A 25,007-nucleotide genomic window follows, 5' to 3' on the forward strand; every position below is an offset into this window, starting at 1 on the left:
TCATAATGCTTACATAGCAAAACAAAAATCTTTCTTTGAGAGATTTAAAGCACCGGTTTTCACACCTTCAGGAAAAGTTAGGTAATGCGATAAAGGGAATGTGTCTCGTGTCGCAATCTGTCACTACTTAATATAAAAACAAACAAAAAGTTCTTATTTTGTTTTAAATGCTTGTTTCTTTACATTCGTTCTGGTTGTATGCTCTCTTTAGTAAAAAAAAAACATGTAGAGGTCATATGTGTTTAAAAAATAAATATTTTTCTTTAAAATATATTTAATTTTTTGTTTTTTTGTTTGACATTATAAATATTTTAAGGAAAATGCATAATGAGTGCTCCCATACAGACTAGATTGTCTAAAAATACTGTTGATTAATATTTTGCACTGTGTAAATGACATGGCAATTGATAATTCATAGGTTGCATAATATAACATGGATATATGAGGTAAGTCACATACTGTACATGTAAATATGAGTTATATTCATCCATATCTGTCATGACAAAACACACTGTTGCAGATGTTGACACAGGTTACTTTTAGACAATGATCTGAAGTATGTCAACAGCCTTTTTGTGTTTGGATTGGGTCAAGTCCGACTTGTTACAACCTCCTTTCTCTGCCGCACTCGTTTTCTCACAGTTCTCCGGCTGACCAGTCTGCTGGTGGCCAAATTCAAAGCTGATTCGGAGCTCTCCCATTCGACAGCGAGGGAGAACATCTGGGATCCACTCGATCACAAACGGACTGACCTCCTTCTGATCTACTGGTCCTGCACAGATACAACAGCGTGAATACACAGCGGACTTCTCGGTGCGTTATTGCAGCTGAAAACCAGTCTCTCACCGACTTTGAGGAAAGTGCGGAGCTCCATCGGTCGTATGGCCTGCGGCCGATCTGTCCTGTATCCGTCTGGTTCAGGTGGAGGCTCAGGGCAGCGAAAACGTGAATAAGAGCCGTCAACGTTCTTTACAAAACTCTGAGAGAGCTCCAGAGGCAACTGGTGGACAGACAGCAAGGTGGAGGGAAGTACAGAGGTAAGAATGGTGCAAATTCGAATGTATGAACACTTTTATCAACTCATATCCTCTCTGCTTTCTAGCAGCTTGACTGTAAGAGAGGTTTTACTCAAAAGATCAACCTGAAACTGTGAAAGCCAGGGGCACAAAATGGAAGTGTTTTTACCTCTGAGGTGTCAAAGATGCGTTTGACCTGCATGAGACTGGTGATGTGCCAGGTGTACTTGGAGAAAGAGCCGAGAGGAAGTCCATCATTTCTCACAAACGCTGACGTCCAAACAGACAAAGAGAGAGACAAAGAGAGAGAGAAAGAAAGAGACCATATGCAGTATATATGGGCTCTCTCTCAACTTCATATCTAATAATACATTAGGATTTATTATTGATTATACTTTCTATTGATAAACTATACAAAGTAAATAGTAACTAAATTTTTCTAGGTGCCATATTGGCCTCCAAGATGTAGTAGAGTAGCCTAGCAACCTAAAACGAAAATATTAAAATTGCTAAAAATAGTATTTAAGTACAGTACTTGAGTAAATGTACTTAGATACTTTCCGTGAGATAACCGGGTGTGATGCAGCACAAACACTTGTAGCTCCAGATTTCCAGGCACACAAGTGTGATAAGAATGTCTTTATTAATGATGTCACATCATATTAAATAATGCCACATAATTAATATCATTTCACCTGTTGTGAAGTTGGGCAGCCTCCTCTTCTTGGAGCCCAGCGACAGACGCTGCTGCAGAGCGTTGAAGAACTCCTGGGGGATGTGGTACACAAGAGGTAGTGGTTTCCCTGATGGAACAACACCAACACCATATTACTGTATGCAACAAGCAGCCAAGGCCAGTCATCCTGCAGAGAATTACAGGTTTAGGTGCTAAAAACAGTAAACAATGCTTTATATATCAGTATGTAAGCCATAATTAAGACTTATTGGTGGCCAGATCAAAGAAGTTTTTTTCTCTCTCATTTATTAAAGAAATAGTTGACATGTTGGGAAATATGCGTTTTCTTTTTTCTATCCAAGACTTAGATAAGAAGATTAGTGCCACTCCTATTTCTGTATGGTAGTTAGCGTAGCTTAGCATAAAGACTGGAAACAGGGAAAAACAGCTAACCTGGCTCCATCCAAAGGGAACAAAATCCGATTGTAGCATCATACAGCAATAACACAATCTTATCTTTAAAGCTATTTAGGGCTTTTTTCTTTTTCTGGAACAGCTGAAGAGAGACAGGAAATCGGGAGAGAAGGGGGGGAAGCTAAGGACCACGGGTTGGATTCAAATCCAGGCCGCTGGCAAGGACTTAACCAACATGGGGCACGCTCTCTACCAGGTGAGCTAGAGGCCGCCCCACCAGAACACATGCTATGGCCTCTTATAAGTTGGTTTCAATATGGAGCTATCAAGCTGTAATCCTCCAGAGTTGAAATATCTAAGTAGAAGAATATTTGATTAATGAAAGTTATTACCACTGATTTAGGAAATCCTAATAAAGTAGTAGTATTTGAGACATTATGTCCCACAACGTAAGCCTTATTCATTTAATGAATGTTATTTTACGGAAGTTAATAAATCGTTACTAAAGGATTCTTCCACTAAATCAACTTTGGATATTCAAAGAGAACAAGCTAGCAACTTGCAGGTTTACCGTCAAACTGGTAGTGCATCGCCTGGTGGATCCTCTCTGTGACGCTGGCCAGCCACTGCTGGAAGCCCATCGCCACTGAGCGCTCATCCACAACCTGCATACTCCCTGAGACAAAAAACAAACTAATTAGAAGATCAAGTAACACAACACACACTCCTTCATTACCTTTTTTTTTCTCTAAGTGGACCACCCAGCAACCACTTATTTAGTATATTAAGTCTGCTAATCTGTTTCCTGTCAACTTTAATTAAAGAAGCCTGGAAATGTTTTCAAATTAAATGTTAAAATATGCTCTGTGTCCACTACAGTGCGGCGCTGTTCTTTTCAGGATTAGTGCTGCAGGATTAGACAGAGGGATGATAAAGATAGAGACAGATGTCTAAGACGATGTAAGGCTCTTTGACAGACAGATTTAGGCAGCAGAAAGATGAAAAGGAAGGGGAGGGGGGGGGGGCAGACAGGCAGCACCTGGAGCCTTCAGCCCACCAGCACAGGGGGCCTTCCTCAGACCAGCCTTGGTGAGGCCGGAGGCCGACAGTCCCTCCTTCCCCACCCCAGAGATAGAGGCCACTGAGGGGGCAACACGGAGGCAGGAAGTTAAAAGAACCAGAGGTTGATAAAGATAGACAGAGAGACAGAGAAGGGAGGACAGTGGAAGATTCAGACAAACATGCTTTGGAGAACCGTCCTGCACAAATGAGTATTAGTGATAAATATTTCAGGAGGTTTTATGATGAAACCACCAGAGAGAGATTCATCCAGGCGGAGTTTCTTTGTTTTCTGATGAGAGCTGACGGGTCCGGCGAGTTGCAGCGGCTTCTCACTGGGACTAATTAGTCTAGTGGTAGCGTTTTGCTGGACACCTGAAAGGAAGAACACGGAGAAAGAGGCAACATGACTTATTAAATCAAATAGTACATTAAGGGACAAGTTTGACATTTTGGAAAATATGATTATACTCTTTGTCCTTCTAGCTTAGACTGGAGCCACCGGACAATTAGCTTAGCTGAGTTTGGAATGAAGACTGGAAACAGTATTTGGGATCTGATGTTAAGATCAGGACAGGACTCCTAGGAGGGTGGATTAGATGTAAATACATTCAGCTGCCAGTATATTAGGTACACCTAGCTAAAACTAGAGCCGTCCTTCCTTCATGGAGGTTGTTTTAGAGGTGTGTTTATATCATTTTGGAGGCCGCTGTTTGTGCTTATGTTAAATTGCATTGTTTTAAACGGTTTCTAATTTTTTGTCCACCCCATTTATAGTAATGAGAGCAGGCTAAATAACAGAAGCACCTCTCTAAAACAGAACTTTATAACCCTCATAAAGAAAGGATGTACTGCAGTAATGTTATATTACACTACATTAGTTTTAGATAGGTGGTCCTAATAAACTGGCAACTCAGTGCATGTCCCAGTTTTATGATTTATCAGAAAGTGGTCTAGGCGGGAAGGTGGTTTCTTTAGAGGGAGAGTAAAAAATGTTTTCTTTCAATAAAAAATATACAGCAAAAAAACAAAAAAGACAAGTTGAGGTTCTATTATAATTCTTGGCTAGAACCAGTGACTTCCTTGAGTCCAGTTATCACCGTGATATTGTAAGGAAAGGCCGTGGAGACCGTTATCTGCTAGGCAGGAAATCAAATAACCGTGTTTTCCAAAATGTGAACTATTCCTTTAAAAAGGGTTGAAACTGACAGAAAACAACAGGCTCAGTTACTGTACCACTGGGCGTGTAGTTGATGAAAGCAGCAAACTCTGACGCTAGTTTCTCATCGCTTGCAAAGGCACACACACAGGCGTAGAAGTGAAGGCAGGGTTGTGACGGGACAGCGCTGGGAGGCGGAGGATGAGAGTTGGTGGCTCCACCGGCTCCATCGACACCAGGTCTACTTCTGCTGCTGCTGCTGCTGACCTGACAGGCACAGTGAAAGACGACTTGCTGCTGCTGCTGCTCTCGGCCCCTCCTCTCGCTCTTTGAACTCACAGACAGTCCACCTGCACCCACGTTGAGATGCAGCAGCCCCAGAGGATGCTGGGAACATGTGTGGCACTTCACCACCAGGTTGTCTTTTGCGACCCGCTGCACCAGGGGCCCTGGAGACTCTGTGGCCAGCCTCCACAGCTCCTCCCTGGCTTGAACGGAGGCCTGCAAACCCTCCAGGACGGAGCTTTTTAATGTCAGCGGCGTTGCACGGCTCTGGCACTCTATGGCTTGCTTGATGTGGATGCAGAGGCTGTCCGAGGACTGTTTTGAAGTGGCCACTGCTGATTCTGTCTCGCCCCTATTTGACCTTTGACCCTGCCTGCATGACGGCAAAAAGCAGCGTCCCAGGTTGATGCGGGTAAGCAGGGTGGCGCCGTCACCTGTCGCTATAGCCGTATCAGTGGGGACGAGTTCAACAAAGCCCCACTGCGTCGGTGTGGCTCCTCTTCCTCGATGGCACACTGAAAACACCTGCACCCCTCCACCTGAGCCTCCGCCCAGGTCTCCTCCACCCTCACGCTCTTTCCCCACTCCCTCCTCACTGTCTATTATCACTTTCACCACCTCCACCGCACATTTCTTGCTGTTCCTGCCCGCTGCCGCAGAAGCATTTCTGAGGGAAATCCCACAGGCTTTGTTCTTGCAGCTGAGCCCACGGGTGCCGTTGTAGACGCCACACTGCGGGCACTTGCGGATCCCCCGCAAAGTGGCCCTGCCCAGGTTGGAGAGGAAGGCGGGAGTTGTGGATGTGGTCTTTCTGCTGTCTCTCTGCTTTGCTGCAAGATTGGCTTGGCCGGTCAAAGTCTGTGGAGCGGAGGATAAGACCACGCTCGACGAGGCGGTCACTGTTCCTTCACTTTCCATTTTTGGGTTCTCTATCACGGACAGTTTGGTTGGAAGTGAAGGGATTGAAACCTGAGAAAAGAGGGAGAAGAAACAATACATTTATTTGGAGATAACAGAACAGAAATCAGTCATTGATCAAATAAACTATTAACTTAGCATCAAAATGTGTGAAATTTAAAGTAGCAACAGGTTCCTGTTTCAGTGTCGAGTGCACAGCGATGCAGCCGATAAACTGGAAGTAACAGGAAATGTGTTGCTTTAGCAAAGCTCTTCTTCAAATTTTACAATATGGACAGAAGTCTGATGGAATAGCAGCTGGACATGCTACGAGCTGAGTAATAACAGAAACCTCATATCTGTTGTGCTTCAATAATGATTGTGGGTCTTCTAACATTATTTTTCCCTGTCATGCAACACTGTGGAACATCCACTATGTAGAGGTTTAAATCATTTACTACTCCTTATTATGGGGGCAAAGATAACTGAGTTTTTTTTTTATATATTTCTGTGAAAACAGCAATAAGAAGGAAAGTTAAGAAGGAAAGCATCAATATGACAGCTGATTCCAAACCTGTAGTAATAACTGTGAATATAAATCCTATTATGTAGACAGGTTTTAATCAGTGAGAAACCAGGTAGAGTGCAGTAGAGTCATACAGTCTATGAGTAGTACTGTATGTACATTGCTAATATAATATCAGTATGGCAGTAATATAAAGTGACATTCATGTATAATTGTCTACAGTGTAAAGTGACTCAGAAAGAAATATTCAGTCTGTTTTTTCTTACACAATTAAAATTGCATTCAACTTTATTTAAACTCACATTGCTTTCTTAAGTTTTGCTAACAATATGACTTCACAGTGACAGTTTAAATGCTTCGTAATGCTTCGTAAATGTATCATCATGTAGCCTATGTTAGAAGGCCGCCCCGCCACGCTGCAGACACACCACCCGTGAACGATGACACTGGGTGGTTTTTTAAAGCAAATGTACCTGTACTACCTGGTTCAGTTTCTGTTTGGTCACATTCGGCTCTACTCTGGCGTCCGAAACCGTGTCGACCGTCGCCATTCCTCCTTACATCCCAACAACCGCATTGCGCCTGTAACGACAGTCCCCATTGGTCGGAGACAATCACGTGGGGGAAAGGGGAGGGCGGCCTCTCTGGCAGCGCTGCATCATTGGAGGTGTAGTTCATGTAAATTGTCGGCCAGAAGCTTGAGTTTGTTAGTTTTCAGGAGTTTCCTTTTGACTTCGGCCTTTACAAATACAATTAACTAAGAACACACTCACTACTTATTAGAATGCGTGAACACCCACTCTTTAGGTTTAATTCTTATTAAAATAACATGTTTTTGATTAATCAATTGATCGTTAAAGTCAACAGTTCACTGAAGTCTGCAGATGTCTCGTTTTGTTCAACCAAAAGTCCAAAACCCAAAGTGTCTTCAGTTTAAAATGAGATAAAACAGAAAAATGTACTTAGTACTCACATGGGAAAGCTGAAACCAAAGAACGGCTGCAGGTTTTCTAGTTTTTGTCAACTAATTTTCTGTGGATCGACTGATGGACTAATTAACTAATTCTATAAGGTCTTAGAATATATTTAGCCGAAAGGGGACAGAACCCAACAACTGCTCATAACTCAACACCCCTAACCACCCAGAGCTACGTTAACAGTCTCCCAGGCACAATGTGTAAATGTAATATCTTTTTTCCGTTGATCGTTTAAGCTCCAAGTCAAACTAAAATTACGCTCCTATAACATTTGTATCCATTGTCTAGTTATTAAGTACCCGGTTACCAATTTGTTTAAGATTGTCAACTGCAAATTAGAGCTCCATAAAGTAAAGCATTGCAGTGACATGAATACGATTCAGGTGGAGTGCTGATTTAAGTGTGTATAAACATATTGAAATAATCCGACAAATTATTTAACTAAAAACAAATCCAAATAGGACATGACCAGTGTTCTCAATGCTACAACAATGGGCAAATATCAGTGTATTATACTGTATTAGAGATGAAAAGATTAGTGGATTAAGCCATTAGTCAATTGGCAAAATACTAATCAGCAGATAGTTATACAATGTATTAATAGTTTCAGTAATTTTAGAATCATAATGTAAACGCTCTCTGCTTCAGCGTCTCAAATGTAAACATTTCTTTGAGTTTTGGTCAGAAACATTTAAAAATGTCCCTTTGACTTCTAAGAAATTGTGATCTTTTTTTCTACAATTTCTTTTAACTTTTCATAGACTTTGGATAAATATGGACTAATTTAAAACTTTAATTGTATCCCTATACTTTACGACTTAAAGGAAATGAATAGAAAAATGACATTGGCACTTTTCAAACGTATTACACGCTTGAGACACTTCTGATACTACAGGAGCGCGCTGAAAACAAAAGTCGATCAGAACAAGGTAAGATGTTGTCAAACTTTCCATTCTCTGCAATAAAGATGAGTATACGTAGTTTTAAAGATGAGATGCAAACAGTGTGACCGGGAGCTGTTTTAAGCATCAGCATTTTAATGGGACAAAGCAAAAACTCAAACCATGTTACCGAAGCATCAACAGCACTTCCCTCGCCAGACCACAGTTTGAAAACATTCTTAGGCACCGCCTACTCTTGGATGAATTTGGGTTAAATTAAAAAGTAACTCACTGATAAGGCAACACAATGGATTTTAACAATATTAAAAATGATTGTGGCCACAGTGCAAAATCGGATCGGTATATGGTCGTTTAAGCTATAAAAAAAAAACAATGGTTATTTAGGTTTAAGACACAATAACTTAAATTCTTATTACTTGCAAATCAAAAGGCTTCTGCATTGCATGGCAATGCTGCCTGACGCCAGAGCCTCTGGAAGAATCCAACGTTGCACCGTCTACTGTACACGGCCCAGCACTGGACAGGGATGCTACTGGCACACAGCTGTTTCTGGAGTCCATTAGCCCAACCAGAAGCAAGCTCGCCTCCTTCATCAACATGTCGTTTTTATACAGATTCGGTACAATTGAACAGACTGGGTGGTTATTTACATAAAAACAGACAAAAGAAAGTGGAATGCAAAAACAAAGAGAAACCTAGTATTTCAAATTTTGTGTAAAGATAAGTTTTTGTGCAATATTTGTCTGCCTACAAGTACGATAAGAGTGGCAGTAATCCCTGCAATTGGTTGATTTGAGATATTGAAAATCTAATTTAAAAAAATCAAAGTTGACAGTTGACAGCGACAATGTTTTATAAACAAACAAAATGTCTCACGTGACATGCTTTCGATAGTGTCACTGCAACATTTCTTCATAAGACAGTCCCGAAATGAAACACAAAAAGGCAAAAAGCTCTTTATACAACGTCAGCATTTTAAAGTTGCTCAAATCAAAAACAAAAGAAAATTACACTATTTCATCTGTTGCAAAAAAATTAACGATGGCATAGTCCTTTCTGTTTCAGGGGAAGATGAACTGGACATTGTTCTTGTGTGTAAAAGCATCAGTTCATGCACACACGCAAGCACACACACATTCCTCATCCTCAGACTGGATTCTCTTCAGTCTGCTCAGTTCGTCCTGGGAGATGGAAATGAAGGAGCACTGACATTTTACTTGCTTTGTGATTTACACTTTCCCTCAACCGGTCTACTTCTTCTACTCAGTGATTTCCTACATTTCACAGAATGACAGCACCCTGAGAACTTTCTTGGACTTGTTTTTCCACTTCAGTGACGGGTGGACAGACCAGAGGTGAGAGGGAGAGGTTCCAATTGAGAAAAAATTAAAATCACACCCCTTCCTCAACACATTGCATTACTTAATGTGGACTATTGAGTGCTTTCTGTGGCAAAGTTGCTAGCCTTCTCTCCCTGTATGATTGCCAACATTGGTTTACAATTCTGCCCTTGCTCTTTGGCTCTGAGGGGCTGAAAACAAAGAAACCCTGGTGTATTAATAGAATTAGTTCCTCGTAAATTTTAAACTAAAATGTGACTGTTCTAGAAATATCTTGACACGTCGTATAATTTACATTTGGCCAGTTCTCTGCAGGCATTACAAAAATACGCCAAACAATAAAATGGGACCAGGAATGCAAGGTGCATTAGCAATTAGCCGTTTTAACAGTGTTTAAGTGTTCTGGAGTGGATCGTTTTCTTTACACTTGTAGATTTGGGCAGTGGGTGAAGTTATGGGCTGGTAAAGATTGATAAAATGGCGGACCAGCCTCTCTAACAGAATAACTTTGTGTGGTAACAGAGAGAGCACATCTAATGCGCTCCTTCCCCAGCAGAGTATCATCCTTGTGGCCTCAGAGGCTTAGAGAGGGCTACTGTGATCAGGGATCAGTGGGTGTGGTAGCCGGCAGCGCTCATGCCGGCCTGGTTGGTCAGCACCGTCCCGTTGACTCCCTGCCCGGGCTCCACCATGCTCCCGTTGCTCACAGCGCCCACACCTGTCCACCCGGCACCGGCATGTAGAGGACTGCAACGACAAATAGAGACAAATGTTAACGAAAGCTGTTGTAGCGTTAATCACATACATCAGTTAATAATAATAATGTATACTTTATTAATCCCGCAAGGGGAAATGACAATGTTTTCACTAGTCATACACATGCTCAGTACCTATACATGCACTAAATGAAAAGATGTCAGAAGGGGGGGGCTACCCATGGAAAGGGCAGTTGGGGGTTCGGTGCAGTTGCAGGTTTGGTGCCTTGCTCAAGAGCATCATGGTAGTGCCCCTACTCACTGGGCTACTGCCACCCCAATGACGTCCGTGAATGCGTTTATGGATACGATTCACTCATGTTTGTGGATAGTTTTTAAGCAAGCTATACAAATGGTACAACTTTTTCTCTTTCTTTTGGCAGCTTCAGGTGCATTACCACCACATCTGGTCTAGATTTGGGTTTACGCTGATTAACACATAGCCCGGAAAACCCAGAACAGCAATTTGTGATCAGGCCAATGGAGATGAAAATGATTAAAGCTACGCTGAGAGATTCTGATGGCAATAGAGATTGTCGAGTGAAGACAACACCATTGAAAAAAAGTTCAAGTTATTGTCTCCTTTTTATCAAAACACATCTAGCAAAGCCATATCTACAGCAACCCTGCTAACAGTCTTAAATACATATCAGAAATACACGTAAATATAAATATATATATAATATACGTTGACCGCAAAAAATAGTCCCCTATTCAGAATGATACCTCCCGCTGTTGCTCGTATTACAAAGTGAGTGATGCCATGTGAACAGGGTGACTACGGAGAATATTATAAAGTACATTACAAGCCGAACGTGTTATATACACCCATTTAGTGTTGCCATGGTGATAGCAACTGGCAGGGAAAGAAACAATCAGGTTCAGGGAGGGGGATAGAAGCAAAATGGCTGCATGAAAACAAAGTTGGCTCTCGAGCGACGACATCTTGGGTACTCACTTGTAGCCCTGCTGATCCCAGGTCTGTCCGTAGACCCCGTAGCTCGGCACCTGCCATCCATTGGGCACATACTGACCAATCTGCTGTGCAGCTGTGTTGCTGTACCACTGGCCCCACTGACTGTAGGGCTGCGCCGCAAAGCTCACTGTGTTCTGCTGACAGACAGAATTATATTTTGAGAAGCAGAGTATCACATCGCACCACAGTCCGATGAGCAAACACTGTCGCAGTCCAAGTGGTCCAAACATGTTCAGTTAGGGACAATCCTTGTACATACCTGTGGCAGCTGTACCTGCTGTATGGGGCTGACCATGTCGGTCGTTTCTTTGCCCCAGTAACACTTAACAACATAGCCCTCTATGGATGTGCCATTGACTGACACAATGGCATGAGCCGCTGCTTCATGGGAGCTGAACCTGCACACAGAAAAAAAAGCTCAGATATTAAGACTGTTCAAGTCTTTATCGTGCACATATGTGAATGTTCATTGCATCAAATAACTGTCTGACAGGTCGATCAGGAAGTCAGCATACCTCACAAACGAATAGCCTTTGTCTGGGAAAACACGGATTTCCATTATTTGGCCGAAAGGTGAGAAGGTCTGTCTCATGGTTTGCTCTACAAAGAAGAAAATAAAACTGTCATTATTAATTCACATGTGCAAATAGTGCCTCTACACCGGCAACTTACTCTTATGGACAAACTCACCTGTGAGACCTGTTGTGACTCCCCCGCAGTAGACGGTGCAGTTGCTGGGGCTTGACTGGTTGACCACCTCATCAAAAGATAGCTGCTTGGAATTGGATGCTAAAAGAAAAAAAGATAGAGCACTTTTTATTTAATTGTTGTCTTTTCTCAAAATATTTCTCTTATAACACAATTGTGTGCGCTGAATTTAAAATCAAAATGTTTATCTCCTGCACGAAAGGAAACAAAAATAAAAAATTCAACAATTGTTATGTTCTGAGGTGCTCCAGGAAAAGCTGGCATGTGCAAAGCAAGGTAGGTAGTAGAGCTAAAACACAGTCCATCCAGTTGTCTTCATTACGGTGAACTTACTCTCATTTGTAGTTTTAGGAGCAGGCTTCCTTGTGGCCCAGTTGGTCCTGATCTGCCTTCCTCCCAGCCACTGGCCTCCCATCTGCTGAATGGCATTCTCCGCATCCTGATTACACAGCGAGAAACACGCAAACTCCTGAGTCACCGACACCAAACATCTCACTCTAAGTAAACCCTGAGCTTCAACTAAGTCAACATTCACAACCTGCTCATATTTTCTCAGTCCTCTAACACATGGGCATTACCGGCACACTTACCCATTTGTTGAAGAAGGAGACAAAGCCATAGCCTTTAGATTTACCTGTGGCCATGTCTTTCACCACTCGACAATCCCTGTGGACGGATATAACATACCTCAGAAATTCAGTTTATACATGATATCATTATCCTTAATAATGAGGTTTCATTTATTCATCGCTTAACCGGGACAAGTTAAAGTTTGACATATAGAAGGTATGTCTCACACACACTTTTTCTTGGTCAACAAATCCCCTGAAAATACCATAACCAACAATTTATTGATTCCACTGAAAAGTATTGTGTGTATCCAAAGCCTGATATATTTTAGTCTATTAAATTGAATTTAAAAACACATTAAGGAGCCAAACTGTTGCACTGGGTGATATGTTCCTTCATTACCATCAACACATCCCACATTCACCGTCCTGCTGCCCTAAAATACTCCCTAGAGAACAAATAGAGCATTAATCCACTACTAAAAATAAAAAAAATGCTCTTTTTAATATTTAAAAGTGAGTGACCAAATCTGTTGGTCTTTTTACAGGATTTGTTGAAATACACAATAACAATAATAATAATATTATTATACGTACGATATTTTCCCAAATGGAGCAAAAGCTGCTTTGATGTCATCTGTGGTGATTTCGGGACTAAGATCTCCAACAAAGACGTGGAAGTGACCTAAAAATAAAAGAAGAGCATTCACACTGCATTTAATACAAAACATTTAACTCAGATGTATTAGTGCATCAATAACAAAACATTCCAGAGCTGAGTGGGAAGTCTGACTCCAACAACTTTATTTATTGAAATAATTACTAAAATGGCTGCTAATGGCACAATTACTGTTGCCATTTTGTATGTCCTCCATTTAATTGTTGCAGGTATTATTACAATTTCATGTACAGTTGAATCTAAACATTGTACCGTTTTGAATAAAACAAGGCACGGCCGTGGTTTTGCAGTCGGTGCATTCAAACGCACTCCTTCAGACGCTATAAGATGGCATGATTTGAAACAAAGGACGCCCCTCATGAATGCAGTTACCAACTTCCTGAAGACGCTACTAATTAAACTGTAACTGCGAGAGTGGCTTTTAGCACTGAGCTTTGTTAGTTGGACTGTTTTTGCAGCAAGCCTTTTGCCTATTTTGGCTCCAAACATCTGCATATTACCTCATTTAAATACATGCAAATAGGACAGAAGCATAGAGGCCCTTAACCTAGGAGAAGAAACCATGGAACCGTGGGATAGTTTCTCGTCCATGAGTTACTTACTGCTTGTGTCTTTCTTTTGGCTGGTTGGCGTCGTGGCCCAGTTGACCTTGACCTCCTGCAACAGAGAGAGGTCGAGAGCGAAGGAAGAGGGGAAAGAGGTGAGAAGTGATGTATGCTTGCAGAATAGAGGAAGGTGCTTTTTCTTTGATCAGAGGTTTCGTCACACACCAGGTTTACTTTTATAGTTTGTGATCTGAGAACTCTTTAATAAGGTGGTCTCTGTATGCCATACGTGGGTTCTTAAACCACCATTACAAATCGACTTATCCATTGATATTATCTAGTTTTACATACCTTTGCATTAAATAATAAAAACAGTAAAATACAGTGGAGAACATAAAGGGATATTAAGATGTCACCTTCATAATCAGGAACATTTCAGTCTCAGTCATTTCAGTAAAAATTTGGAGCAAAACGGTAGGAAGTAAGGTCCAAATAACAAGGGACTTACAAACAAGTGATTTTTACGAACTTGTTATACTCCTCAAATGGTCCTTCAATACCTGTTGAGGATAAAATATTTTCAACTGAATGTTTTTCTCTTGAAGTTGCTCTTATGTGGATTCTAAGTGGTAATAACTTTGCAAAAGAACACATAGCAGCAAAGATGTAAGGGGACAGAAGAGCATCAATTAAAGTAGATCAAAGACATGTAGCATGATTACACAGCAGGGCCATGTTAAATCAATTCATACACAAAATCTTAATTGAATTAAGACAGACAGCATGGCGCATTAAGTGACAATAAAAAACAGAACTTTGTTTATACCTGTGTAAATACAAAATGTAACTTATCAGTTTATTAGGTGCGCCCATGATGTAATACTAGAGATCCTGCCTTTAAAGCCTGGGATGTTCAGTATTTCTTGGAACAGTGTGGTGACAACAAACCCCAACACAACATATGGAAAGAAAAATGAGGCTTTTTAAAATGCTTTCATCATATTAAAAATAGCGTACTTGTTGAAATGTCTAAACTCTATATAAAATATTTATTTTTTTAAACGAGTTTGTGCACTATTATTCTGTTAATCAGCTAAACATTATTTCAGGTCATTGTTTTAAGTAAAACTGCCAAAACTATTTCGCTATTTTATAGAGCAAAACCATTCATCATCTAGAAAACAACTGACAGATTAATCAATAATGAAAACACTCAGGACCTGCAGCCCAATGAAAATTGGCATGAGTTGATTTTTTCTGTTGTATTTTAGAAGAAAAGGCCCTAGAATGCAAAGCAGGCTGCTATAACAAAGTTTTCTTCTTCTCTGATACTGTTGCACAAACCAAATGTTGTGCAATGGTAATATTGCTAAACTAAATATTATAAAAATAGTAATTTTTTTGGTGCTTGTGCAAAACAAGTCTAAATAAAATGACAAATTATTTAAAATTTTTAATAAACTGCTTCAGTCTGAATGTTGTAAAAATTATTTTAACTTCCTAAACCTACAACTGTGATAGGGAAAAACCGAAAAATGCAGAACAGACCATAATACTCTAGTTATGTATTGACTCTGATTACTTTTGAATCCAATCACTTGGTGGAGCATCTACTGACATGTGTTAAACCCACAAGAAAGCAAGAAACCAGACAACCGTTACTCATATTGTTGAGTATTTAGACTTAATTATTTTAGGATGGTGATACTTCCCAGCAGTAACATGATAGAGATCAGTGTCTGGAGTCTCCACCCCAGTCACTTTAGACTGTCCACAGAAGAAGAATGTGCACAGGGGAACAGAACAAATCAAGTGAACGAGAGCAGGAACGGGGAAGATAAGGTCTAAAAAGATATAAGTTTTGCCAGCCTCTTAATTTGAACCCTGCCCACCCCGCCTCGCCATAGTTGACTCACCCAGGAGATATGATAGCTTACCTTACCCAGTATTTTCCGACCATTCATGGCTGCAATTGTGGCAGTGGCATGTCTATGCTCATAGAACTCCACAAAGCAGTACGGATCATGACCTGCTGTCTGGAATGGACAGGAAAACACAAATATTAATCAAATGTATGGGCAACTGGTTAGCTCACCTGGTGGAGCGGTCGCCCATATATAGAGGTTTGATCCTCGACACAGCGGTGGCGGGTTTGACTCTGAGCCGCAGCCCTTTGCAGCATGTCCCCCCCCCTTTCAAGTCTAAGCTGTCCTATACAAATAAAGGCAGAAAATGACCAAACAAAAAGGTATTGCTAATATTTTGTGTTATTAAAAAAAGGAAGAAAAAATGTCTTCTGGGAAATTAAATTAGTCTCAGCCGGCTGGAGGGACGTGTTGGTGTCCGTCTTTAACTGACAGCAGAGTATCTGGGATCGACCGTAGAGGCTAGAGACCAAGTAAAGCAACTTGCGCTGTGACCTTCATGTCACAGGTGGACATTGAGTTGTTAGCTGTACAGGACCCCGCAAGAATCTAACCCGACCAAAGTGGAATTGGCGGGTACTTTAGGTTTCCATAATTTTCAATGTGTTGCATCTGAGCAGCTATTTAGCTAACTAGCCTGCAAACTGATGTTAGCAGTACACTTTTCAATGCAAGATTTGATTGGCTGTCTAAAAATAAAGGTCATAATTTACATAGACGAACACCAGAATGCCATTCGGTCAAATGAATGCGAAAAAAGGGGGCGCCGTCATTAAACCAAACAAATATACAAATATGCATTCCTTTTGGCTTCTGATTTTTTTTCTTCCCCTCACAGAGAACACATGCAACTTTAAAGTCACTGTCTGTGGCCATCAGGGATTTAATGACATCATTATTTACCAATAATATGAGAAGCGAGAATAACCCTGGACACTGGAAAAACCAACAGAATGAAAATTAGAGATGAGCAAGCGACTACATTAGATCATAAGGACGGGAAGCAAGGTGTTGATGTATTAATTCTTCTATAACAGGTTGTCTTTGGATTGTACTGCCAAAATGTGCCTGCTGTAGCCAAAGTATATTGTTAGGCAAAATTTTTAATAACAAAATAACTTACATCTACTATCATTTTACAGCTCTTGCAGGGTCCAATCTGCCCAAACAACTCCAAGATGAGGGCCTCTGTCACGTCCCGGGACAGATTCCCCACATACCTACAATGGACAGAAGACATAGATAGTACAGTATTACAGTTTTTTGGATGATAAATGTTGATGTAAAGCAGAGGCAAGCTTTTCATTCAACTTGTATTAGTATTACTATACTGGACACACATGCTTGGAAAGGTAAGAGAGTAGCTCACCTCTAAATTGTTTTGTGTATCTATTTACCGGTTTGCCCCAAAACTAAAAATGGCATTAGCTGCCTCCTTACAATGGTGATTTAGATTTGATCCCTCCCTTTTCCTGTAGGGTTTGGGTTGCAACTAGTCTGGATTAATGAAGGACATTTCCAGGTTAAAGCCTGACATCCGGCGCTTGGCTTGGCCCCATTCCCAAGAGTATTTTGCAGAGCCACCTCGCTGAGTCCACAACTTTGCACCGCCCAAAACGACTGATTGGTTTAAAGAAATGTTAACAACCCAGATTGTTATTTTCTCCTATCCTAAAATGTATTTGTGGTGCAGCCAGAACTATCTCCACAAGACTAAGTTGTAACATACAACTGAAAAAAAAAAAATTCATTTGTACAATTAATTGGACATAAAATTTATTTACTTTCACCTAACTCTTTATTTCTTGCACAGCTAGATTACTTACATACATTTATTGACTAGTTTTTTTTTTAATACTTTTATTTTTGCCATAAATTTGACTGTGAGCAACTTCCCCGAGGGGATCAATAAAAGTATTCCGATTCACAACCTTATTCCCATGGAATATTAGCACAAGAGACAGATGCATGTATAAATGCCAATACCACATTCACACACCAACATAATAATAATAACAATAATACTAATAATAATATAAATAATACCAGCAACCAGTAATAAGATTTCAAGTCCACTTTCAGGATTCAAGCATCTGCAACTGTTTCAAGACAATGAAATCTTAAGGCTGTTTCTGTTTCTTTTAATCCAAATAGAGTTCATCTAACCCGGGTAACTGAAAAAAACTGTTCTCAAAACCACGTTATCAGCATTAGCCTACGTAACATTTACGGAGGTTACTGGTAACAAAACTATCCATTAAATCCGTTCTTAGGCTGTAGCAATATATAGCATGAAGAGAGAAAGCTTATTTTTTATTAACATTTCATATTATTTTGATAAGATTTCTCATTAAAATGACTTAAATGGTCGGTTTCTTTTGATAACATTGGCGGAAATGGGCTTCCACGATGATAGCACACCGAAACTCCAAAGATAAGCTGGCGGTTCAGTGTTTATCTGCTCATCGTGAGACTTGTTTGAATCTAAGCGCAGTCTCTGGTACATTTGGCTAATATCTGCTAGTCACCATTTAGTTCGGCATACGCAAAACACACCAATCTGTGTTTGTTGTAATAATAACTACATTTCCCTTACCAAGCAGTGCGAAGCGACGCGTTTCTTTGAGTTTCTTCTGGAATGAGTTAGCTAGCTAGCTGGTTAGCGTTTACGACATAGCCGAATTTACCAGATGTTAAATTATTACGATGGGTTTAGTTGTTATTATTAAGTCGTATTATGTTAAAACTAGCTACATACAATTGTTGCATTTCTAATTTAGTTTAAAGGTCCAAATCTGGAGTGCGCTCTGGATAATACGCTACATCTGAATGCTAAATTAGCTAGCTACGTGACGAATACAAGCGGTTAGCTAACAGCAATGCAGACACACACACTTACAGGGTTTTGGGCTGGTCATCGTCCATTCTGTTTAACTTGTTGGCCGAGAACAAGTCGCAACCCTGAGAGCAAATCCACGACTGTCGCGGGCAGCTGCCTGTGACACCGTCAAGTTATTTTATTGCGCAGTATGAACTGGTAACCGCCGCTGTTAGCTCCAGAGTGAACAATGGATAGCCGACAAAGATGGCGGAGCAACCGGGCCGATGCATAACGCGCATGCGCAGCGGTTCAGCTCTAGTGCGTTCCATTTGTACCTTTCTCATACCGTCGATGATTTGTACTTGGATCTCGGATTTTGTGGAAAAGGCAACAATAAGGCATGTTACAAAATACCGTCAAATGAAGAAAAAAATAAACACATACGTTTCATATAAATGTAAAGTCACCAATAAAATGCCTAATTTCTGTGTTCTATTAAGAATCTGAGCAGTACTTTTAAACCTTGCACCAATCAAAAGCTGTAAAGTCAACTGCGTGCGATGCTTTAATTGTTTTTATTTATGTAGTTTGTTTTAAAATGTTTTCTATTTATTCTGCTCTGTAACGTTTACTCCTCCTTGGAATTTGGTATTGGTAGGGTGAGAGGCTGAAAGGGTTAAATTATTCTTTATAGGTGACTTGTGTGTACCTTATTTGATCTGATGTTTGATTTGATAAATGTCTAAGGCCTCCATCATGTCAATATTTAAAAAAATATATACATACTTTACCTGCCTGGTTAACACACAATGAAGTCGAGTTATATTATTACATTTGCAGATATAACTCATTTGATTCAGTCCTCAGCATCATAAAGGATCATCAGCATCATAAATAACAACTTTGAAATTTAACGTAAGATCAGAAAACAAGACATATTATCCACGTAAATTTATTGTATAATAAGAGAACTTTATGCAGTCAGATTTACTATAAAAACATAACAGCTAAAAATTGGAACTTCCTGTATATTCATAAACATCCCTGACCTCACACACAGTACAGTACAATTCTCACTTTTTCTGCTATATTATGTGTTGCTGTGCATGTAGTGTTGTGGAATATCATGTGTTTTAAAGGTACAGTATATAAAAACATCAGCTCTTCCAGATGTGTAGTCAATCACAACAGAACTATTATAAAACGTAGGGAGGAACCATTTAAAGTGTTTTAAAAACAATGAAACCATATTTATTGTCAGACCATGACATTTAAACCACAACTTTAAAGTGTCATTCATTTATTTTAAAGGAATGACAAATACATAAATTAATTTAACAGCAAATACAAGAAGTCCCAAAAAGTCCAGTGGTTTCCATGTCTGAGCCCTGATGGTATAGTCCTGTGCAGCGTATGCAGAGATCGGTCGAGCTTCTCTGCTCAGTCCCTCCCTCATCTCGGGCAAATGCTGTTGTCTGTGACGAGTTTCTCCATCCTCTTTATCTTGCGTTTGTTCTTGGGCATTGGTTTGTCGTACATGCCGTTCTTCAGTAGATGCTCCTTGCTATGATGAATCTGAGCGCCGTGCTGCAGCTGGAAGGAGCACAGGGCTTTTAGGGGCCTCAGCAGAACCTGGACACACAAATGGAGAAGTGATTGTGTTGAAAAACATAAGACATATATTTATTTTACACTGCAACCTCTTTTTGGTCTTTTCAGAAAAAAATACATCATACATCAAACACATAGATACACGTATTTTGGGAATATATCTATAGTGAGTCCACACTTCCCATCTGTCTTAAAGCTGCTATGATTAACAATGACACAAATTCTTAACATGTATGAAAGGAGTTGCACATGGAACTTAACTCACAGCGATTAACTGATGTTCCTCCCAGCTCTAAATAGCATTTCTAAGTTCTTTCGGATGATCGTTTTGTTTTTAAGGCCTCCAACGTTACAGTTTAGGTTCAGTCTAACCTAAGATCAGCCGTCCAGACACATGCAGCTGTTTTCAGCAAAAACGCTTGGATGATAACCCCACTGCACATTATCTGTCCACCACTAATAAGCAGACACACAAAGGTAGCAGTTAGCTGCTAAACATAGTGGAGCGTTTGGCGGATTAAAAGCCATTTATTTTTCTTAGGAGTTGGTAGAGATCAAAAGAGAGCTAAAGGGAGAGTAAATACTGGACTTACATCATTATCACGTGGACACAACCATGTCTTCAAATGATCACTAATGCTGCTTTGTATCTGCTGAAGGTGTAATTAATCAACTGTATATAATATACACAACTATTTCCCCACGTCACCTCTTGGATGACGTCATTCTGCTCCAAGATGGACAAGGCGACAGCAGCACATTCCAGCGTGGACAGACAGATGTTGGAGGGCTGTGTGCGGATCACATACTGACTGGAAAGAGTCCTGCTGAGCTGCACCTAATATACCAAAACGGAGGTGATCAGAAGTGTAAGTGTGCTGGTCTGTGTTTGCTGACATTTAACAGGAAATGGCATTTATGTATTAAAGATTAAATGCTTACATCTTTCAGGGAATTAAACCCCATTTTTGATACAATTTATGGTCTTCATTTAATGTATTGACATTTAGTAATGAACTCTCTTTATAGTAGTTTTCATTGTTAGTGGCGGTCATTGCTGGATGCAAAATGCCTTCACACGAACCAGAATTCACAAATTAGAATACTTTATTGATCCTCGGAGGGAAATTATTCAGTTGCAGTTGCTTACAGTCAGATTCAAGGTAGAGTAAGAGTAAAAAAAAAAAAAGAGTGAGTCAATACGTGTATAAGGTAAATAAAGTAACATAGCTACAATAAGAAATAAAACATTAATAGAAGTCAGTGAGATTAGGTTACAACTAAGATTCGTTTAAAAAGATGGTTTCAAATGCCTTGTACAAATTGTAGAGCAGTGTCAACATAAATACAGTACGAAACGACACGGTTTCACGGTTAAGCCGCTTCAGAACCGTATTATGTTAAAAAAAACAATACCCAGTATGTAAAAGTAGTTCCTTTTCCCATGTATGTATGTATGTATGTATGTATGTATGTATGTATGTATGTATGTATGTATGTATGTATGTATGTATGTATGTCTATTCATTTCCATATTATTCATGTGGATTTGTCTGATATTTTGCTATCTATCTATCTAATTATCTATCTATCCATCCATCAGTCTAGTTATTGCATTATACAAACATAAAATATATGAATTGATTTTTGGAATTCTATGAATCGATTATGAATCGGTAGCGCTTGAATCGCATTTCGAATACAAATCAATTTTTTTGCACACCACTACTGCCAAATCCACATTAGTAAACGGCATGCGGTGCTCTTCAAAAACCCAATTGGGCTATGATTGCATTCAGTTAAAACACTACTTGGAAAACAAAAGGGCATAACAAGAATTGCTGATTAGTCCATAGTGTTCACTTGCCCTCATTTACCAAGACATTTTATTGTTTTGCTTTATTTTCAAATTGGTCATTTCTTCTGGGTTCCACAGCTTTCCCACCAGTGGGTGTGATGAGAGAATGTATGCCGTCTCAGGTGGTTACGGTTATTCCAACAAGATTTTGTGATTTAACCTGATAAACAAAGATCACTTTAACGCGCAAATCTGTTTTTAGATTCAGTGACACAGCTGAAAATACAGGTTATTTAACTCTTTCTTCTTTGCACCTATTTTAACATCCACTAACCTTTTGTACTTTTTTGCACTATCCTTTGCTGCTGTGACATTGGGAATGTCCCCATAGTGGGATTAATAGGGATAAAAAGTGGGATTAAGGATTATGAATCTTTGAATCTAACCTGTTTAATGTGACAAGTTATACACACCTGTTTAGGCAGGTGGAAGAGGCTGTTTTTGAGGAACATGTTCTTGGCCTGGCTCCAGGTCCCATCTATGATGATCACATTGTGTTTTAAAGTGCCTACTTCCTGGTACTGCACTAATTCTTCCAGGTTCTGAGATTTGGGACCGGGGTATAGTATTAGCGTCCTGCTGTCCCGACACACCGCTGCCAGCTCCGGGTGCCTGAGTGGAGAAAAGATGCGAGACAAAAACTAAATCTATTAGAGAACTCAGTGACAATGGTTTTGCGTACGTTGTGAAGTCAATGTGCTGACAATAACTAGAGCTTACTTTTCCTCATTGAATCTCCTTCCCACTATGACATTGCACTTTTCTTGTGGCAAACAAGCAGCAAGTAGCGGCACTGTGCGAAGTACTCTGCTCTCCTGAAAGTACACTAGAGGTTAGAATAGTCTTCTCCTTAACAACGAGCCTCTCATAAAAATGTTCTAATGATTGCCATTAGCTGGCATGTCTGATTAAAAGTAAAAAAAAAGTGCATACAGTGGAGTACAGCTCATTGGCAGGAGCATTTTAGGTTTTGGTTTTAGAAGTACAAGGATATAAAAGGTGCAAATGAAGATAACTGGTCAGATAAAAAAGAATTAATTAGAAGGATAAGATACATTAAGGGATAAAATAGGATAAAACTTTAATTATCCCAAAGGAAAATGTTGTACAGCAGTTGCAGTACAAAAGTATGTATGTATATATATATATATATATATATATATATATATATATATATATATATATATATATATATAAATATAAATTATCAAAACAATATGCACAATGTCAAAAATATGAACAGGTTAACTGTAAGGATTCCATTTGTAAGAGAAGTAGGGGTGGAACGGTACATGTATTTGTATTGAACTGAAACAGAACAGGCGTCACAGGTTCGATGAATGAATCTACAATAAAACTTTGGTTTCCCAGTCAGTTAGCAGCAAGACTGACGCCTGGTTTCTTCAGGCTAAATGTTAGTTTTATTATTATATTATTATTTTCTCCGGTGAGAAATGGCCGTTGCATTAATCAAGTAATTTAGTTTGTCTTTGCAGAGAACAGAGATGCTGCATTTTTTGTTTTATAGCTGATTGTCTTTGTATTTTGTTTACAAGTCACAGATGGAGTCTGGAGACGATGTGGGGTACCTATTGTTTACTTTTTACATCTGACTTTACACACTTCAGGCTGTTGCAGCTAGCTCAGTGGAGAGACTGTATGACACTAAGTGGTACAGCCCGAGAAATCCACAATAATTAAAAAAATCTTTTTTGTTTTGCTTTATCCTCTATTGTACCAAACTCGTACCGAACCATCATGTCTGAACCGAAATATGAACTGAACCGTGACTTCTGTGTACCCTTCCACCCCTAATGAGAAGAGGCATAAAGCTCTGTTTGCACAATGTCAAATCTGAAGTACAGGGATCTCTTTAAAGCTTGTATGAACAGGAGGAATAATTTCATTGGTCATTTGTGCACCTCACTATTGTTTTACAACTGATTTGATTATAATGTTGTTGTTTTTTGCACAATTTATAATGACAAACAAATTTAACAATGTACAGCGGGAGAGGCAGAAATCCCAACAGGCTTTTTGATGCCTCCACCTAAATAATAATTTCACAATATGATCCATAACACAAAATTAACATACATAAAATGACTACATATTAACGATGAAAACGTCATAAAACATATGCAATAAAAACAATAATTGATAAGTGTTGAACTATTTCACCTCTGCAGGGTGCTGCACTACGTACAGACATGTGGAGACCTCCAGGGGTTGTGGTGGAAGAAAAGGACAGAGACACACCTTCTCAGGGCGACTACATGGGAGGAAAGTTGCAGACGTGAAGCTGTGATTGCCCAGATACTTCCCAGCCTATAGCCCCAATCTTTGTCTCAGCTGGTCTCTTCAGCTTCTCTGTAACGACAACAATCTGTTTTCTCATTAAAGCATGCCAGATACTCAAGTGGGAGGAGGAGGGAAGGAGGAGGAAGAGAAAGACTCCTTTCCTGCCTGGTCCAACCCATGGGTGTAAAATAAAACGGTCCATCCACTCTAACGTTAACGTGTTAGCTAACTAGCATTAGCTTCACTTTAATTCAGCTCACCGGCACCGTAAACACGTCGGTCTTCTCTCACCAACCTCGACCGGGAGGGCAGCCAGGTCGCCAAAAGCGTCGACTAATCCATCTTCCGTTGACGAGCTGTTGCCGGTTTCTGGACCGTTTTCTTCTGAAGAGAGTGACGAACAAAAACTGGGGACATTGTCCATTGCAGAGTTAGCAAGAAGCTAACTTATCCAATGCTGCATTTAAGTGGCGTCGGAATAACTGTTAAACCGGTAGTTGCTTTCCATGTAGAGTGATCTAGATATATAAATAACATTGATAAAAGGGCCATTTACATTTAAATAAGCGTAGCATTATGGACCTATCTTAGTAAGAAAATGTTAATAATTCTGATAAGTAAAGCAGTTTTTTTAAAACACTGGTTTGAGGGAATGCACTGGTGACTGGAGTCTGGGACAAAATCACCGTAAAACACAATGTAGACTACAGCTTCAATCTGGAAAATAATACTGGAAACATCTATTGTTTAAACGCTTTTAACAATTAAACAACTTTTTCGTAACGTCCCAACTCGGAAATATGGACCTTCCGAGGAGCACGTGAATGCAGCACACGTAGTCTACTCAAGGCCATGCTGAAGACTACACAGCGCCGAGGAGAGTAGGGACTTCTGGTATAGAAACACAACAACTAGAAAGACCGCAAACTGGTTTACAAATAGCTAATTATTTTTTAATAAAAAGTTATTTTTCAGGTGTGACTGAGTTCTTTTAATTGTTTTTATTAA

At 39.9% G+C, this 25,007-nt stretch overlaps 3 protein-coding genes across 5 annotated transcripts; all 3 read right to left on the reverse strand.

The window, feature by feature from the left end:
* Positions 1-246: 246 nt before the first annotated feature.
* Positions 247-6,716, reverse strand: c16h2orf42 (chromosome 16 C2orf42 homolog). The gene is made up of 8 exons (XM_034895550.1): positions 6,515-6,716; positions 4,402-5,578; positions 3,421-3,540; positions 2,678-2,782; positions 1,712-1,819; positions 1,186-1,286; positions 847-1,000; positions 247-772 (listed from the first exon to the last, which is right to left on the reverse strand). Exons 1-8 carry the CDS (start codon positions 6,581-6,583, stop codon positions 540-542), a joined length of 2,067 nt encoding a protein of 688 aa, XP_034751441.1. The 5' UTR covers positions 6,584-6,716; the 3' UTR covers positions 247-539.
* On the reverse strand, positions 4,622-24,521 carry dtwd2 (DTW domain containing 2). Of its 2 annotated transcripts, XR_004659811.1 has the most exons (8): positions 24,260-24,521; positions 23,880-23,970; positions 22,419-22,513; positions 22,112-22,310; positions 20,550-20,678; positions 19,615-19,861; positions 10,129-10,135; positions 4,622-4,632 (listed from the first exon to the last, which is right to left on the reverse strand). XR_004659811.1 is itself a non-coding variant. In XM_034895554.1 (6 exons), exons 1-6 carry the CDS (start codon positions 24,421-24,423, stop codon positions 19,682-19,684), a joined length of 858 nt encoding a protein of 285 aa, XP_034751445.1. In that variant the 5' UTR covers positions 24,424-24,521; the 3' UTR covers positions 19,166-19,681. The 2 variants fall into 2 exon arrangements, 1 of the variants encoding a protein (XP_034751445.1); XM_034895554.1 differs by lacking the exons at positions 4,622-4,632; positions 10,129-10,135 and having other exon boundaries at positions 19,166-19,861.
* LOC117958874 (nucleolysin TIA-1-like) lies at positions 8,025-18,564 on the reverse strand. Of its 2 annotated transcripts, none has more exons than XM_034895552.1 (12): positions 18,308-18,564; positions 16,532-16,628; positions 15,421-15,519; positions 13,541-13,595; positions 12,857-12,944; positions 12,281-12,356; positions 12,024-12,129; positions 11,673-11,771; positions 11,498-11,582; positions 11,242-11,380; positions 10,965-11,116; positions 8,025-9,998 (listed from the first exon to the last, which is right to left on the reverse strand). In XM_034895552.1, the coding sequence occupies exons 1-12, from the start codon at positions 18,331-18,333 to the stop codon at positions 9,860-9,862; spliced, it is 1,161 nt and encodes a 386-aa protein (XP_034751443.1). In that variant the 5' UTR covers positions 18,334-18,564; the 3' UTR covers positions 8,025-9,859. The 2 variants fall into 2 exon arrangements, with proteins under 2 accessions (XP_034751443.1, XP_034751442.1); XM_034895551.1 differs by having other exon boundaries at positions 10,965-11,119.
* Positions 24,522-25,007: the final 486 nt, after the last annotated feature.

This window comes from Etheostoma cragini, chromosome 16, assembly GCF_013103735.1.
Source record: "Etheostoma cragini isolate CJK2018 chromosome 16, CSU_Ecrag_1.0, whole genome shotgun sequence".
Lineage (NCBI taxonomy): Eukaryota > Metazoa > Chordata > Actinopteri > Perciformes > Percidae > Etheostoma > Etheostoma cragini.